This window comes from Melospiza georgiana, chromosome 6 (genome assembly GCF_028018845.1).
Source record: "Melospiza georgiana isolate bMelGeo1 chromosome 6, bMelGeo1.pri, whole genome shotgun sequence".
NCBI classification, from domain to species: domain Eukaryota; kingdom Metazoa; phylum Chordata; class Aves; order Passeriformes; family Passerellidae; genus Melospiza; species Melospiza georgiana.
The window spans coordinates 28,929,586-28,947,956 of NC_080435.1; the positions used below are offsets into that span (position 1 = coordinate 28,929,586).

The 18,371-nt window shown below is 38.3% G+C and overlaps 1 protein-coding gene across 1 annotated transcript in view; it reads right to left on the bottom strand.

Annotated features, from left to right (window-relative positions):
• The window catches only part of ELP4 (elongator acetyltransferase complex subunit 4), a 142,365-nt gene that overhangs the window by 97,809 nt on the left and 26,185 nt on the right, over window positions 1-18,371 (bottom strand). The window contains exons 4-6 of the mRNA XM_058025972.1: window positions 15,554-15,685; window positions 10,714-10,853; window positions 4,419-4,503 (exon numbers count right to left, since the gene is read on the bottom strand). Coding sequence (XP_057881955.1) covers window positions 4,419-4,503; window positions 10,714-10,853; window positions 15,554-15,685 — 357 coding nt within the window. The remainder of the gene's footprint in view (window positions 1-4,418; window positions 4,504-10,713; window positions 10,854-15,553; window positions 15,686-18,371) is intronic.

An 18,371-nucleotide genomic window follows, 5' to 3' on the forward strand; every position in this document is an offset into this window, starting at 1 on the left:
TCTGTGCTGCTTTAGTGTGCGGGTCTGGGCTCCACATTCAGGGATGGTGAGCTCTGCGCACAGAGCAGGGAGACAAAACAATTCCTGCTCCAGCTGGGCACCAAGGACAAATGATCCCAATCTCAGCCCCAGAGCACAAACCCCGTGGGCTGCAGAGAGAAAAACAAGCAGGGTGGGAGTGCCTGGGCTAAAGCTGGAATGGGACAATGAACTGCAAGGTGCAAATGGAGCAGAACTGATCCCAGGGAGAGAGCCCGGGAGCGCTCGTGCATTTTGGGGCCATTTTGGGTCATCTTGGGTGCAGCCCTGGCTGGGCTCTGGTGCTGCCCAAGGTGGATCCATGGAGGAGATGCTTTGAATCAATCCCTGCTTTATTCTGTAGCTCTGTCCAGCCTCTGCTGCTCCAGGGCAGCCTGCACAAGGCATCAGCAGATATTAATTTCCAACAGCTGGAATAAACAGCAACTCTCAAGCACAAACCTTGGCCCAGCTGCTCTGGAAATCCAGAGGAAAGGTTTGGACAAGACAAGAGGCTGTTCCAAAAGCTTTCTTACCCATGTTGGGTAGGACAGAGCCTGGATGTGAGACACAGCCCCACATGGCTCTGCTTTTATCCTGGTGACTTGTGTGTCACCCAGGGAGCTGATCTGCCAATTCACCCCCAGTCCCTGGGGAAGCAATCTGTGCTTCAACTTTGGCTTCTTTAGTCTCAGGCTTTGCAGCTTTTAGGCTTTAGTTACAAAAAGTGAACTCTTTACACCACTGTACAAAGATCAGGATGTCAGTACAGGATAAGACAACACTTCTCTGTATGGTGTCCTCTCAGATCAGGTGTTCAGTTTTTAAAAGAACAGCAAAAAAGAGAAGTTTTTGTCTAATATTCTTAAATTACTTCTGACCAGAGCAGATTCAGGCACTCCTTGATGTGCACTTAAGCAACAGGAAAAAAAACAACCAGGCATATAAAAAATAGTTTTAGCCAGGTATGATGGACATTACCAGGCAGAGAAAGCATTACAGTATTTCAAAATTTCAACACAAACATAGATAAAACTTGCAGAAACTTTTTAAATGAGAAAAATATTTTTTGTTATGAGGAACATCCATAAGAACAACATACAGAGGAAAGACCTGTTCTGTTAACGGAGAGAGGATGACAGATGCTTATTTCACAACATCAGGTCATAAGAGTAGTAAAAGATAAAGCTATTCAGACACCTGATAATATCAGATGTATTTATTTGGCCAGTAATAGAACTTCTATCAGCATAATTTGTTATACAAAAAGATATATACTAATATACATAATATATATAATTTATTTCTATTTTAGTTTATTATTCCGAAACTGAAATGTAAGAAAAGTGTAAATCTGATATTCTTCCACAACCAGCCTGCTGTAAAGAGTAAAGTAACATTTTTTAAAAAGCACCACTAGATCTTTAATATTCACATTAGCCTGGAAGTTTGGATTTATTTTGCAATTAAAAAAAAAAAATGTAATTCTTGTAACAGTGTTTAATTTGGCAGCAGAAATTCGGATTATGAAGAATTCAGAAAACCCACCTCCAAGAAAACAACAAAATAAATCCCCCTCAACTATTACCATGAAAGCCTCCAAAGTATACAAAATTAACATTAGGAAATAGTTGCCTATTAAACCTCTGCTGTCAAACATGAAAACTCCAAAACTCTCTGAAACAAAGAGGTGCTATTCTATATAACTTAATACCATGATCCATTTGTAAAGGATTCCCACTTAAGGATCAATAAGTGGGAGTAAGCGGGAGGCTTTGGGAAGGCTGTAAACCTAAGGCTTGTATTTGGAGCTTCCAGATAATTCCAACTCTGATTTTCCAAATATTAACTAATTATTAACTACTAACTAATGTTAACTGACTGTATTAGGTCCTAGAGATGCCTGAGCATTTTATGAAAGGCTACCAAGCCTCTAATGGTGGTTTTCACTTATTTTCCCAATTGTGTCAAACCATCTCTCAGCTGGGATGAGTCACATCCTGCTCAGTTTTCTTCAAATAAAGAAGTAAATCAAAGTATCATTGGCAAATTGATGTGAAAGCAGCCAAAAAATATCTGAAAGTTTTTCCAGTCAAGTATGGGATTATTGAAGGGTGGGAGTACACGCACAAACTTCTCAGAAGCTTTTATGATTATATATGGCAACTATACACAGGTCCAGAAGAATACAGGCTGCTCCTTACTCTACAATCTTCACACCTGCCTGCTTAAAAAGCACTTTAGAGAGCTCAGTAAATGAAATTAAATGAAATGAAATAGCAAGGAATTGCTCAGAGATTTGGCAAGTAAAAGATCCAAGGTGTGTTCCAGGCCACTGCTACATTCAAGTCTGGAGACATTTTTAAGACGTGTGTATTACACAAGGCTTCTAAATGTACAAAATTTGACTGTACAAAGAAAGATGATGCAAGGGGAAAAGTGGAATATTAAAAGAAAATAATAGAAACCTCTCCAGGAAACTGTTTGCCTTACCTCCCTCGAAACAGAAAGAACTACATAGTGCTAATGGCTTTCTAGATCAATAAACTGGCCTGAAAAATGACTTTTAAAGTTTCACCTTTGAAATTTATATGTATTATTGAGCAAAAATACACTGTTAGATTCATCTCAGCTAAAGTTCAGGTTTTGTTTAGTGACACTAGTAAGTCATTTTGAAACCACTGACAAAAAACAGAGAAAACAACGATTGGTGATGTTGAATTTTCGCAAGCAAAAAAAACCCACACGAGTGCTGCCTCTGAAAAACCTTCATTTTCTTTTATATAAAAGGGTGTGTATAAAGAAAGATAAGCAACGAGAGGCTGCTGTCCTGGGCAGGAGGCTGGCAGGGTGTGTGTGTCACCCAGGGCTCTGAGGCAGGAGGAGCATCCCCAAGGATGACACACGTCCCTGTTGCCATGGCTACCGCGGGGAGAGGGGCCTGGCAGGGACCAATGGCCTTCTCCAGGCTGGCAGTGGCACCGAGGGGAGGGCAAAACCCTTGCAGACATCTCGGCTGAGCACGGGCACCGACATTTCCACGCGAGGGCTGCGCGCAGGTAACGCTCCCAGAGCCCGCTGGCACGCAGGAGAACAGCCCCTCCTGCATCATCTCCCTGCAAAAACCACTCCCAGGCTATTCCAGCAGCTTCAGGCAGCTCTTGATGTGCACTTAAGCAACAGAGTAAAAAAAAAAACCTAATATTCCTAAGATATTGAATTTGAATTAAATAATTTCAGGCTCTCCAGAGTCTGTGCTAATTGGCTTCTACTGCAGTGGCACTTCTACTGTACAGCAATAATCACCTTTCAATTGAGCATCAATCCGTACAATTTATTGTATTATTTCCATCAGCTCCAAAGGACTGCCACATTACTGAACATGACAGAGAATAACTTACAGGGCACTGCTCAAATTAGAAAAGGTCTTCCAGCCTATGTTGTTACACTTAAAGAGTTTTTGATTCCCACATTTTATACTTTATTGTCACAGACATCTTTTGTGGAAAATCCTTCCTTTAGGATTTCTCCCCCTTCTGAGAAGCTGAAAGGCCCCAGAAAGAGAATGTAAACATTGTTTATCTGCTGCTGTGGAATGCAACAGGTGCATCTGTGATTGGCCCATATTCCATGTTTACAATTAAGGGCCAATCAAAAGACCAGAGAGAATCAGAGAGAGCTCCTTTGTTGATTCATTCCTTTTTTCTATTCTTAGTTTAGCAGCTTCTGAACTTCTCTCTCTATTCCTTTTAGTATAGTCTTAATGTAACTTATATAATAAAACAATAAATCCAGCCTTCTGATCATGGAGTCAAGATTCTCGTCTATCTCTTCACCCCTGAGGAACCCTTGCAAGCCTGGTAATACTTTATGAAGAGTACAGAGATTTTTGGAAGGCTGACAAGCTGATTTGAAATAGCATTCTTATTTCTTTACTTCTCTTTCAATGCTCATCACACAAAGATGCTACCATTTAATCAATTAAAAAATTCACACCAGTTAAAACAACAATAAAAAACCCTGAAAGTTTAGGGGTAAATGTTTAACTTCAAGAATCTTGAGCAGATTATGCTAAAGCTATAATTTGAAAAACAAATATTCTAAGTGAAAATGTGTTTTGCTTCTTTACATTATATTTGGCCATCCATTTATTAACTAATTGCACAGAAAATGCATTTTACTAATGCTGCCTTACATTTCTTTCTCTGCATATCTGTAACAGGTAAAAATTAAAAAAAAAAAAAAACCTTAAAACACGAACAACACTATTTATTTTGATTGTTTACTTTACCAATGTTCACAAACAATTTGTTCTTTAATAATTTGTCCAAGACCTTGTGCAAGAACAGCAAGAAAAGAATAGTTCCAGGATTAAAGAGGAGTGTGAGGGTGTTCAGTACCTGGGGGTCAGAGCCGTCAAAGCCCTCCTGGGAAATGATCCTCTGAATGGACTGAAGCAGCCTTGCATAACCACTGTTCATATTCCTGTTGGGAAGCAGAAATAGTTCAGTCACACATTTCAATATTCTCCTATGTGTCTCTAACAGCTGTATAAAAATTAAATATGAACAGATGCAGCTCTCAGTGCAAGTGCCTCGTGGAAAAGAGGTGTCAGAGAAGAAAAAAAACCCCAAAAACTCTTTGAATAAAGTTGACATTATAAGCAGCTTCATATTAACTAGTTCAGTGCTCAGACATTTAGTGAAAGCTAAAACCTCTAGGGATTAAGATAACTTATGTCAGGCTCACTTACATCTAGGAGATTAATGATTTAATGTATCAACTTAAAGCTGAAACCATTCCAGCCCAGTACTAATCTTCTGTAACTGACAGAGATCTACCCAGTTGTTATTCCAAGTATTCCTAATCAATGCCCTGATGAACAGAGTTGACTTTCTATGAAAATTTTCATGCATTTTCACAGCTTTATTTGCATGACAGCAAAATTGCGAGGTAGCATTTATTCTGTGTATTGTTTAGAAAATACAACATTCAGAACAATAAACAAAAGCAAACCAATGGCTAAAAATGGATTTAAGCAGACTTAACACAAAATGAAGGTTCAGGAAATCATCTTGTCAGACTTAGAAGCTCTTTACTTTCAAAGAACGATTCAGGTGCTCACTTTTAAAACAAATTGTTTTCTTAAACCTCATGGACCACACAGAGCCGAGTGTCTGGGCCTGATACATGTCCCTCATTGCAGCTTAAACCCTTCCATCTTTTCTATCTTTGACATTTTCTTCCAGTCTCATCAAGGGTTGAAGACACAAACCTCTTGCTCTTGTACCTCTTTGGATACACAACAGGTTATTTTGAAAATTTTGCCTTTAAAAATATTCTTGTTTGCTCCATAATTTATGTGTCTGGCAACAGTTCAAGTTGGAGGGCACCCTGAGAGACCACCTGGCCCAATTATTAATTAAATATTATTATTAATATTATTCCATTACTTTACTAAGAGCCTAGACTGTTATCCAAATGCATTTTACTGACTAATAAACCCAAATAAACTTGCTTTCATCCCTTGGCACAGGAGAGAATTCAACTTTTGTGAGAAGCATGCAAGAATTGCAATGATCAGTCTTTTGCACCATTGCTTCTACTCAAAAATGTGTGTTTCCTTTAAGAAAACAGTATCCATACAACCCCAATCCTAAAATATACTTGAGTTATAAACATCTACAATCAAAAAAGTCACATGGTCCTAAAAAAATTGAGTTTTGAAACAATCAATATCATAAATCCCTATGAGATGACCTTTCTCTGATATGAACACAAAGGAGAGTTTCCAAATCAAACTCTGTTTGTTTCAGATTTAGTACCCTAGAAGGCTACTGGCTAAACTGATGCATATACTATAAATAAAGGGTATTTAATAATTTAATACCCTTTATGAAATGCAGACCTGAAAATTAACAGGCAGGTGTGATCTCAACCTGATATTTCACGCATAAAGTCTGCCTTGCTATACAAAAAAAAGCAAGCTGAACTTCTTGAGTCCATTACTTTCCTAGTGCTCAGTTGCAAAAGGAATGGAAAATAAATGTTCTGCCCACACTGTGTGGCAGCTGTCAGTTTAGAGGGTGAACTTTAGCCCCCACAGTAGCCAAAATTCTCTCTCTGTGTCTTTGCACTATCACAACAGATAATATTTTATTTTGCCAGAGAATAGACAAAATATTTGCCAATTTCTGATTCATTCCTAACTTGTTTTTAAAAGTTAGTGGATAAAAGAATTAAACAACCAAAGCACTTGCAGCGTTAAAGGATCTCAAAATTAAAACAAAGAAATAAAATAGATCATCAATTAATCTACCAGAAAGAGATTTGCAGCAAAGAAAGAATTTTAAAAAATCATGTAGTATATGTAGATTTTTAAAAAATATCAAAACAGGTGCTTTTCTATCTCTTTCTAAAATATTAATGGTTTCCTTGAATTTGACCCATCTTATGTAAATAAGAACATGAAAGATAATGTAGAAACACTGTTTATAAAAGCAAGTTGCATTACCCTTCTGGCAATGTTTGTCACAATATTTAAGGAAGGAAATAAGATATTGCTTATTTTCCAATTTCTAGTCTTTTTTTGGATTTGTTGCTAAACACGACTTGATGTTGATAATGAGTTTAAACAACTCCTCCTTTAGTCATTTTTTTTGTTTACCACTTTAGTAATGGGTAAAGCAGGAGCTGGCAAGAAGGTATCCTGGTTACAACAAAGGCTTTGCTGATAGTTTCCAAGCACTTAACAAAGGTGAGGTTATCAAGGGGATGACAAATAGCCTTGTTATGGAAAAGGAGACTCCATTAGGCAAGACAGTCAAACCTATTTTATCTAAATTTATTGGTAAATCCAGTCTCTAGATAAATTTACTCTTTTTTTCAAATGCACGTACTTTCTTAAGGCAAGATTTACAAGTGTTACTGAAAAACCACAAGTTAATTATTTTGGATTTTTTGATTACCAAACCTTCTTGTTTGGTTTATTGCCCTGAAGGAGGAGACTGAATGCATGGATGGAAAATAAGCACCACCAGGATATCCCTGATTCCTGCTGGGCTCCAGCTCCAGCAGTGCAGCCACCAGGACACAGAATCCTGGCAACAACCAGTGCACAGCAGCTCCTGCCAGCCACACAGCCCTGTAAAGCTGGGCCCAGCACACAACTGCCCTTCCCCAGCATAAAAGTGAGATAACACAGGGAGGGTTTGTGTCTTCTTCTGCCACCAAACACCCAGGCCCATTTACTGCTTCCTTCAGCAGCACTGGCTTCAGGTAATTTTTAGCATGGGGGAATGAACTCCCATCCACCTTGAGTGATCATCCAAGGGAACCCTGTGGTTTAATTCAGCCATCAGGTCTCAGGACTGCAGAAAGGACAGCAAACATGGCTGTTAAATGTTATACCTGCACTATACACACAGGTGCCAGTTTATAGGGTAACACTTTGCCCCTGCCCCTATCAAAAAACAGGTACAAACACGTGTGAAAATACAGGAAACAAAAGGAAGACTGATCCATCCAAATGATGTTGATAACCTCCAAAACTCATTTTTAATTGCAAAGAAAAGATCAGTCTTAATCTAATCAGGCATAAAAATCACCTTTCTTTTCAAGTCCATAAAGAAACCAAGTGCTTGTGTGGATAGCCAGAGGGGGACATATAGATAAATATACATGATTTCTCAAAAGGGCCAAGAGTTTCTGGCCTATATAAATTCCCTACATCTCTGATCCTGCAAGGGAAACTCTGATATTATCTAAAAAGATACATTAGCTACAATTGCAGAGACAGTTCACTCACTGAGGAACAGGTGAAGTAAAATGGATTTCTTTTTTGGATTTTATTTAATTTAATTTAGACATCATGACTAATGTGAACTAAGGAATCACAAATACAGGGATGAAAAGGACCCCAGTTAGTCTGACAGATGTTTACCTAGCTTGTCCTTAGAGATTTTCAGTGATGGAGATTCTACAATGCTCCTGTCTGCAAGGCAACTTCTTGTGCAAATCATTAGAAAAACATCTCCATATTTCCTGCCGCTATTTCTACCATACTTACTGCAGCCCATGATTGCAGAAGACAGAGCTGCATCCTGTGCATGTCAGTTTTTAACTCTGCTTCCATTTTTCCAAGAACTTCCATTTTAAGCCTAATATCAGGGACCGTAATTTTGAAAAATCCTTCCTTCCCACCTTGTCTTAACACTGACCTAGCACAACCTTTTTAAAATAGGGAATCCAAAACCTACTGTGTTTGTGGTCAGAAATGACAACAATCAAAGTTAGAAGACAAATGAGCTACTGTAAAGAAAGAGACTTACACAACTCTACATCCCCCACAGATTTCTAAGAGTTTGCTATTCCCAGTGTGGTCTCTGTTCTTCCCTGTCACACGTTGTGTAGTTTTTGGACTGCATGACAATGTTTGGAATGGTGGCTGGCTGTTACTTTGGTACCTGCCTTTACTCCCAACACCACAGTTCTTTCATTTCCTTGGGAGGGACTTCTTGAAGGAGACCCATGTTGAGGTGGAAGGGAGAAGAAAAGGAGATAAGCCTTCCAAAGGCCACCTTTATCTGATCATCTTCCTCACCTCGTCACTCTGTGCTCTCCCAGTTTGCCAAGAAAACTACACAAACCCAATTTTTCTGCTGGATTTAAACTAAAAAAAGAGTAGAACTCACACAGTAAGAAGGATGCACTTCTATCAGTCTAGCACATAAGCACAATACCACCATTAAACAAGGCTTATAAAATCAAATGCATAAAGTCCATTCCTTATGCTATACCGATGAGTTAATTTGATTTTAATGTAAAATGAACTAATACTTGGCAGCCATATAGTTAGTGGATGAGTCACAACATTCTCATTAGCTAGAGAAGAGAAAGGGAGTTAAATTCCTCAGTAACTGGAACAACACTTGCAACCTGTCAGATATTTTTTGTGTCCATCCTCTATTGCTCTGCTACTAAAAATCAGAAATTATAACATTAACATATAAACAAAATTGGTTCAAATACTTATATAGAAAGAAGTTCTCTGCTTTGACCTAAAATTGGGGGTTTTTTACACTATCACAAGAATTTACTTCACAAAGCAGAGACATTTGATCATGCAACACAGAACAACACAGAGACCTGGCTTTTGCTTTGCTACAGCTCTAAGAAAGGTGGGTCATCCTGCACTTCTTTCACAAATCAGGTTTTATATGAGTGCACTGCAGTGGAAATCAATCCCAGTGAATCCCACACTGCCTCCAGGAGCTGGCCCTATACAATGGGATCTATAAAGCTAGCTATTATATGAATGATATAAATTACACTATTATATAAATTCAGGGACTGGGCTGGACAAAGAAAATGCCAGCCCAGCCTTGATGTTTGACTTGACTTGAAGCGTCTCCAAGAAAGACACAATGGATGTGTGTGTCTACAGGCTAAGAGGAGCCTTTGCTACTGTCACTCATTTTCTCTCAGTCTTCCTTAACTCCCTACTGACAGCCATAAACATAATGAGTTATTCATTCTGAGGAGAGCTTGAATAGGAGATGTTCTGCAAGACGTAATTAGTGATTGTAATTTTATTCACAGCATATTGCGCTTTCCTTAGGTGAAGCTGTAGGATGTAAGAAGGAAAAGCACATCATCAACTAATCAGATCTAGCACTCTGAGCTATGTGGGTCAAGGATGGCCTGCCTCCTAAGCCCTGCAAACTGCAGAGATCCTTTTAGGGCCGACAGCCACCTGACAAGCCCATCTCTGAGCTGCTCAGGGAGGGTTCCAGCCAGACAGGAGCAGCTCTCCCAGTCCCCACACTGGGCTGTCAGCAGGGCTGTGCTCACAACGGGCAGCCAGGCTGTCCTAGTAATGTCTGCCTTAATTGTCACTGCCAACCTGCTCCCCCGCCGCCAGTTTGCAGCTTCCTCATCCTCTGCCTGGATTAGGATTGAAGGCACTTGAGAGGATAGCTCACACTCAGACTCAGGTGTTTATTACTTCTCATCTATGCCATAGCCTCACAGGCAGTGAGTTCTGCAGTTCTTCACTAACAAGGCACAAAATGGCTAACTATCTTTTGTTACAAGGCCTTTTAAGGCTAAAATATCCAGTTAAGAAATGACACCTAAATTATTTTCACTTTTAACCCAATATCTAATCACTTGAAGTCCACAATGTGGAGTTTCCTGACCAATTACACAAAACTACCCAAACCCATGGAGAAGAAGGTGAAGAAGAAGGACCAGCCTCTACCCTAAAACCTCCATCTTGCTTTTTATATATTACTATATTCTAAAATCCTAAACTCTACATTTTCCACCCTGTGATGTTACACATTCTATTCAAACTCCCAGTTCTGTCATTCCATTTTGGAAGCTTTCTCCACAGCCCCAGGTCAATGCAGCATTCTCTTGGGGGTGGTCAGTGCCTGCCAGCACAGACACCCTGAAATTCTCAGCATCCAGAACCCCAACACTCCCCCATTTGGGAGCAGAGCTCTGAGCTGTCCCTGTGCCACCCCAGGTGGGTGGCACTGAGTGGCACCCATGGCCAAACTGCTCCTGACCCCCCTCCATCACCATAGCAAGGGCAGACCCCAAATAATTTATTTTAGACCCAATTTTCATTTCCTGCCAACATGCATGCAAAATCTAAACACACAACAGAACCGTGGTGTCAAAACTTACCATGTTTTCATTTCAGGCTCGGAAGGCAACTCTTCATGGAGGTAAAATCTATGCAGTTTGACAGACTGACACAGTTCTGGAGACATTTTTTTAGAAACATCATAATAATGGCCAAACTTTGTATATGTTGTTGGGCTGGTCTGTGGAAACAACAGTACTGATTACAATCTTAAACTATTATCTGTCAAAGGAAAGTAATTAACTAGCAATGCACTTCAAACCTCTGTTTTTTTTCCCATTCAGCCTAAATAAAAACTTAAAGTAGAAAAACGTTATAATAATTACTACTAAGTTTTCATTCCCCCATTGCCATACTTGAATGTAAATCTTTCACACAGAGTTCAGCCTCTACTATTCCAAGTTGCAGCACCAAAGTGAAGCCAGATAATTAAAAGAATGCATTTTTTGCACATGTTCTAGACAGATGATCACAAATGTGCAGAGGCCAGATCTATGAAATCAGCAGAACATTGTGCGTTCAGTCTCTTTGATTTTTCAGTCTCTGACAATTATATGGGTGCTGCAGAAATATTTTCAGCTGACTTGGAAAATTTTTCTCTTTATTTATGATCAGTTAAAATAACCCAACCATTGCATCTTCATATAAGTGATTTTAATAGAAAAATAAGAAATAGTTTAAAATTATTTTCAGTTCCTCGAAAATCAAATAAACAGGCTGAGCATTACATGCAATTACTATGATTTGCCATAATGAAGATACATTTTCTTCAGATCTTAATTTTGGTACATGAAACACCATAAACCAAATTTAATGTATACCTGTGCAGGAATTACACATTTTGAACATGCTGTGCTGTTAAATAGAGGAAATAAATGCATCTGTTTGGTCCATATTAATGGAATTCAGAATAGAACTTGCAACATTATTTGAATTATACATGTAAACTTAACACCCCTAGAGACCCCTCCTCCAGACTGTTATACCATGAAATATTCAAGTAGATAGTATTTCACCAAAATAAGTATTGAACTGTTAAGATTAGTTAGAAGGATTTGATTTAGAGTAAATATTTTGAAATTATTTGACTAATAGGTTTTAGGCCTGGTCAGTTATCAGAGAATATCAACAGTAACAATAATGCAATACTTCTCCCAGAATAACCAATGAAACCCAAACTTTTAGTTAAAAGAAATAATTAATTAAAAAAAAAAATCAAAAACCCGTGGAATTGCTTATGAATATCTAGTCATTTGAGGCAACTAGTTTTACTAAAAAAATTATATAGAAAAGCACATTCTCTAAATCAGTGTACCAATTTATTTCTTGGTATCTGATTTTCAAAGCAGGCCATTCAATAAGACACAACATTCCATCAAAATTTAAATGTTTTTCTTGTAAAATGTAACTTTATTCAAAACAAGGATTCTGAAAGCAATTTAAACAGGGGCTGTTCTTTGGCCTATAATCTATTCTTTATCCGGATTACAGATCAGAATGTTTTTACTGCAATCTCCGCCAGAGCTCATCTTTTTATTGTGTACTTTCAAGCCCCCTTAATGTTTTAGAAAGGCCTTGACTAACTGAACTTTGATCTGATGTCTTCATTGAGAAAAGCTCCAGGTCGCCCATTTCAGATGCAAATCCTTCCTGAGGCCCAATAGAGTTTAGTAAAAGACAGCAAAAAAGAAGAAACAAGAAGTTTCCAGGATCCTCTTTGAGAATCCTGAGGCACATTGGTGTCCTTAATCCACCCCGCCGCAGGGATTAAGGTAGGTGATAACCTCTCCCGCTTCCAAAGAATGAGCACAGCGCCCACAAACTGGGTGGAGCCTGGGATTTGGCGCTAATAAAACCCCATAAAAGCAATAAAAGCTGGGTCCATGGCAGAGGGCCCTGAATAGGGCTCAGTGTCCTGCATTCCCAGGCTTAGCAGGGAGCTGCTGGGAAGCCTACCTGACGCAAGGAAGCGTGAATAATGGACCGGGGCAGAGTGGCCGCGCGCGGCCCACACTCGCCAGCCCTCTCTGACACTGATACCTCGGGCCTTGAGTTTTTCTCCTCTTGGTTTGGTTTCAGCTTTGTATTAAGTTAGTTTATAATTTATATGAAGTGCTACTAGGATCTTTTCACAGGATGGTAAGGAAAAAACAATCCCCTTCCAGCTGGAGACTCAAGGACAATCTCTTCAAAATTCAGGCCCAAAGCTTAAACAACGTGAGAAAAGGAGGGTGGGCAAACAAGCAAGGAGGATGAAACTTTATCATTTGAAGCCGTTAATTGGACAATTTACTCCAACATGCAAATAGATTAAAACATATAAAAAATGTGAGATCTCATGACCAAGCCCTCTTTTGCTTCCATCTTGGAGCCATCTGGGCACTGCCAGGGCGTGATCTTTGAAGGCACTTCCATAAATGTCCACTTTATTCCTCTGAACTCCTTCTAGTTTCTGTTCCAGCTCCTCAAGAAGGCATCACTACATTCCTTAGAAGGCTGGAGGCTCAGGCCAGCTCTTTCCTGGATTCCTGGTTTGCACAAGGAGAAATGCTCCAAATTGTCAGCGAGCAGAGCGCGCTTTTATGCTACCGTCTGCTGTTAATGTTTCTAATTGCAACCCTAATGTGCTAGAAATCTCAGATTTAGGATGAACCAAGGCAGAAAATTGATTTCATGCTGTGACAGTTGATATATTGCCCCAAGAACATAAGCAGTTCATTCAAAAAAAAAAAAAAAAAAAAAAGGAGGAAAAAACCCCACACTGTCTTGCATTGCTAAAGAGACTCTCCAAATACTCAAAAATTGAAATTAATTCACCTGTGATACAGATATAATTAACAAACTGGCAAAAGCACATCAAGCACAACAAGGTCTTTCACTCCAACAGATTTCTTATAAATCTATTTTTTTCTGATGCAAGGTATATGCAATATGTAGAGAGAAACTGGGACAGCTGTGAAGAGCACTAATACAAATGCCTAAGAACAAAAACCAGGTACCTGGCTGGTCTAAACAGGGTCAAATAAATGCAAAGGGAACATCTGAACTACCAATCAAAAAATCTATTATTACTCAGAAACAGTAAACAAATCAATCATCAAAAATACCACAAAGACATCTTTTACTCAGCATTCCTGCTCTGTATTTAGCCAGATATCGGGTAGAAAAGTTTCTGCTATCATGCTTAGAGTTCTAGCTAAAAGCAAAGCTAATTTTTCTCTTTCACAGTTGAAACTATTTGACAGTAGTTTCTGAAAATGCACTGGCATATTAGTTCAATCAGTTCGGAAAATATGCCTTGAAATTTTATTCAACATTGGTTTTTACCAGCAAAGGAACATTTAAAGGAGGAATCACAACCAAAGTTGTTCATTAAGTTATAGAACTGAATGTATTGTTATGGGTAGCAAGGCAGTATCAGATTTTTCCTCAATGGAGTATAATCACCAACCCAATTAACATAGAACGGAGCAAAAATTTTATGATAACTGCAATACAAAATATTGAAAAATATAAATTTAAACCATTTTTACACCAGTTAAAATGTCCTGAGGAATTTTAAGTATAGACTGTTTAAGATTGATACTTTTATTTGTGTGCTTTAATTTTTGCATAAATTTAACATGCACATAAAGATATTGTGCCTCAACTATTGAGAATGATCAAGGTCCAATTCAAAAAGCAGCAACAACAATCAATTTTCAGTAATCAAGGGTACATACATCACGCATTTTCAAGAAATATTACATTAGTGGAAGAAGTGGTTACTGCTATGAACTTAAAGATGAGTGGACACCCAACTGAATTTTTAAAATAATTTTTCTATGTTGTTAGAACATCAGAACACAATTTGTTAACAACATGCAAATATTTTCATATCAATGTACAAGGAACTCTGCTAGATTTTAAAACAGACAAATTATTTTGGGGACGGTTCAGAGTGGCACAGCAAGCTTCACAATAATAAAATTGATGAGATTATATGATTACCCTGGAGGCTGTTTGATTTGGCATGTCACCATATATAAGTCTTTTCTGACACAACTGTATAGCCATGTCTGTGCAATTTCACAGAAAACCAAACATGCCAAGCCTTGTAAGATCATTTTGTCACATTCCAATTATGTTTTTAAGAACACAACTGAACTTACTAGGCAGGTATGACTACATCTAAACCAGAATTTATAAATGTAGACTAAAATGTACAGACAAAACCAGGATTTGATTCTGGACAGCCAGAAATGCTGTAACTTTGTTAAAGACTGATTGTGCCACTGGATTAAATAAGAAAGGCACCAGCCATGGGAGATTGATTATCCACAAAACAAAACACCAACAACTGTAAACTCTGAAAGACTGACCACTGAGCTTGTTCCTTACATTGTCCCTGCCCAGTGCTTAGCTCCCAGTGGCAGTGAGGCTGAGAGAATCTCAAGTGCTTGCTTTAGTTGTTATGCACATGGATAAGCAGGTCAACAGCTTGCTTCCACTGCAGACACCCACTAAGTCCTGTTGATTAAACCTACTTAAGTAATTCGTGTGCAACTAAATTTGGGCCAAGTTTGGAAGCAAGCACATCACCCTAACTTTTCATTAAAAGCTGTCTTGATTTGATAATGCTCATTGAAAAATCCCATGGTTTTTTACTTTTAAATTACTATTGTCTGTATGGATTTTTAGAGTACCTGCAAACTCTCAAACTCCCTTTCTTTTTGCATCATTAGTAATTAAAATATTCACTGGTGTGTGATAGTTTTTCCTCAAGAGGCAATCCTATAACACTGCCCATTAGCAGTTCTGTTGTCTAGGTTCTACTGAAAAGCATTTGCTTTTCAAATTCATTTTGAGTGCAAAAGGAAAGAAGTAGGAAATAGGCATTACCTCCATTTTTGGTAAATTTTGGTAGCGCCAGGCTATTTTCATAGAATCCTGAGAATCCTCAGACTTCACAGCTGCTGCTTCATCTCCCAATTCCTTCCTGTAGGAATCATCAAGCAAAGGGGCTGGAAGTTCCTACAGGTGGAGAACAAAAAAAGTCATTTTTTATCTGCAGGAGAAACAGCAGTTCAGGTTTTTATCCACACCCCCCTCCAGCCAGATAACACAGTTATCTGACTATAATGGGCAGCTGCAAAATCTGTAAAAGATTAATAGGTTAAAAGAACTCGTCTGAAGGACTGGCTCCTACTAATACTGAGTAGGAAAGAACTCCATGTAATTATTACTGGAAAAATGAATTATAGAAGTAAAAGAAAGAAAGCAGAATGGAAATACCACATTTGATGCTCTGCTTCATCTTGAGTATTCCCATTCCCATTGAGTATCACCTATATTATTTTTTTTTTTTTTTAATATTTCTTTAGAGGCTGCTACTCCATTTCTGACAGTGGGCAAGTTCCCTGCATATTTAAACCTATTTAAGGCTTTTCCCATAGCAAATTTAAGCTGATTTTAACATAAGAACTTTGTTAGCTGCTGTAAGTCTTCCAGAAGTCTCCAACAGATCACAACAGCCTACAACCACCAGCTGAAAGCCACTGCAACAGGATGGCTTGAATTTTCTCTTCTGCTAACCATTAGGCATGGTATCTACTCATGAGAGATATCTCATGGACACAAACACAGGAAGGGAAGGGAGGAATTCTCAATTCTGGACTTTTAAAAGTTTCTAATGTACTTCCTGCCTTTGCTGCACTGCTGAATAATTCAGTGCTGAATGCAGAACTCATGCAATGGGCTTCTACAGCTACTGGAAAAATTAAGTGCATTGAAGTTTTCTGCCCCAGCTTTATCACAGCCATTCCTGTGAGCTGGAGGGCAAAGAATCTCTGCTTAAAACAGAACAAGGCTCAGCTAAAACTCTGTTTTCCTAGAGCAAAGGCTTCTGAGGAAGACATGCCTCAAGGGTTAAACCCACAAGGAGTTAGCCAGGAGCTCTGTATTGTGTGTGGAGACCGTCAAAAAGCAAATTTGTAACCTTTAGAAGAAGAATCTGGATTGAAGGGTGGGACACACACCAAACACTGCACACAGGCAGGGCTTATGGTGACCATAAATACCCAGGTGACCCTCATGGCTTTGTGTGGGTACATGGGGTACAAACTCAGAAAGGAGACAATGCAACTTTTAACACATCCATTTCGGGTTTAGTGTTACACTTATCTACTATGCATAAAATTAACATTCATATATAACAATATATTACTAGGAATTTTAATATTACTTACAATAATATGTAATAGGTATTAATTTTATTCATAATATAGTTTATTTGTATATTTATTTTCTTTACAATAACATTATTTATTATTAATTAATTTTATTAATAGTTAAATCTTATAATTATAAATATTATAATTGGACTTTAATAAATAAGACTTTAGTAAATAAACAAATAATATTAATAGCTAATAATTATTCAAATTAAAAACTATTAATGTGCATATTTCTATACATAACCTTACTAACAATACGTGCTACTTAGTTTGCTTTGCATAAATTAACACCTATAATTATGTAAAAAAAAGGAGATTTCAGATAATTGCTTCTGTCTCTTTCCTGGGGTTGGTCACCACACTTTCTGAGGCACCAGGCAATGGAAGTTATGAAAACTTTTATAAACTCTATAACTTAATAAAGTTGCAGAAATAGAACAGCTGAACAGAAAGTCAAATTTGAGACAGGGACATTCACTACAAAAATTTGTCTGTTTTACCCACAAAATGTATTTCATGCTGAAAAAAGAATAGAGGTCAAGGCAATAAGGGTGAGAAGTTCTCCAAGCTGCTTAAATAACCTCATGTAACACTGAGCAAAAGTTCCTGCCTTCCAGCGAGAGAGCAAAACCTCCTTCCATGATGGGAGACACCACAAATCCCAGCTGCTGACACCCAAAAAAGTCAGTCCAAAACAGAGGCACACACACCACCACTGCAACACAACTTGGCACTGTGGTGTGTCCCAACTGCTGCTAAAACGAAGCAGATTAAGAGATCAAGGAAAAAAAATGGTTTCACCTGAAGCTGATAAAAGATTTAGGCTGCCAGAGATTAAAATCTATCAAAGTATCCATCTGAAACAGCCTTTTTGTTTTGTTGTTCTTTGCCAATGTAGCTTGCTTTTAATTTCTAACACAAGAAAGAGTTTTTATTTTGACATAATAAACTTCTGACAATAGAAGGGCACAACTTAGGTCTGGTTTATTCTGTCTTGTCCCTTGGAAGGAAAAGGAGAACCGACCAGGAGCACTCCAAGAACCCTCTCAGACCAAAATCAACTTTTTAAATGCCTTTACCTAATAACTACCATGCTTAGCTGAAGAATGATCCTTAGATGTGCCAGGTCCTTGTCCCTGTGCAAGGGACACTGAGATTTAAGACATTTCTGGGCCTCCCACATCTCACAGCCATGCAATTTTGTATCTTTTTTTTGTTCTAAAGCAAAGATATCCTGAATTACACTCTTGGATGTTGGGGTTGTGAACTACATGGCCTCTGTACACAATAAGCTGCAGCCTGGAGAAGGTGCTCTGCCTTTGGATAATTTGAAGATCAACCAGTTTTATTAACCTTTTATTACATTCCAAGATACAATTTGAATGAGCACAAAGAGAGGGAAAAAAAAAATCCAATCCTATTCAAGGTCAGAGTTTGTCTGTAATTTCATCATATTCTATATAAACAATAATAAGCAGAGCTAA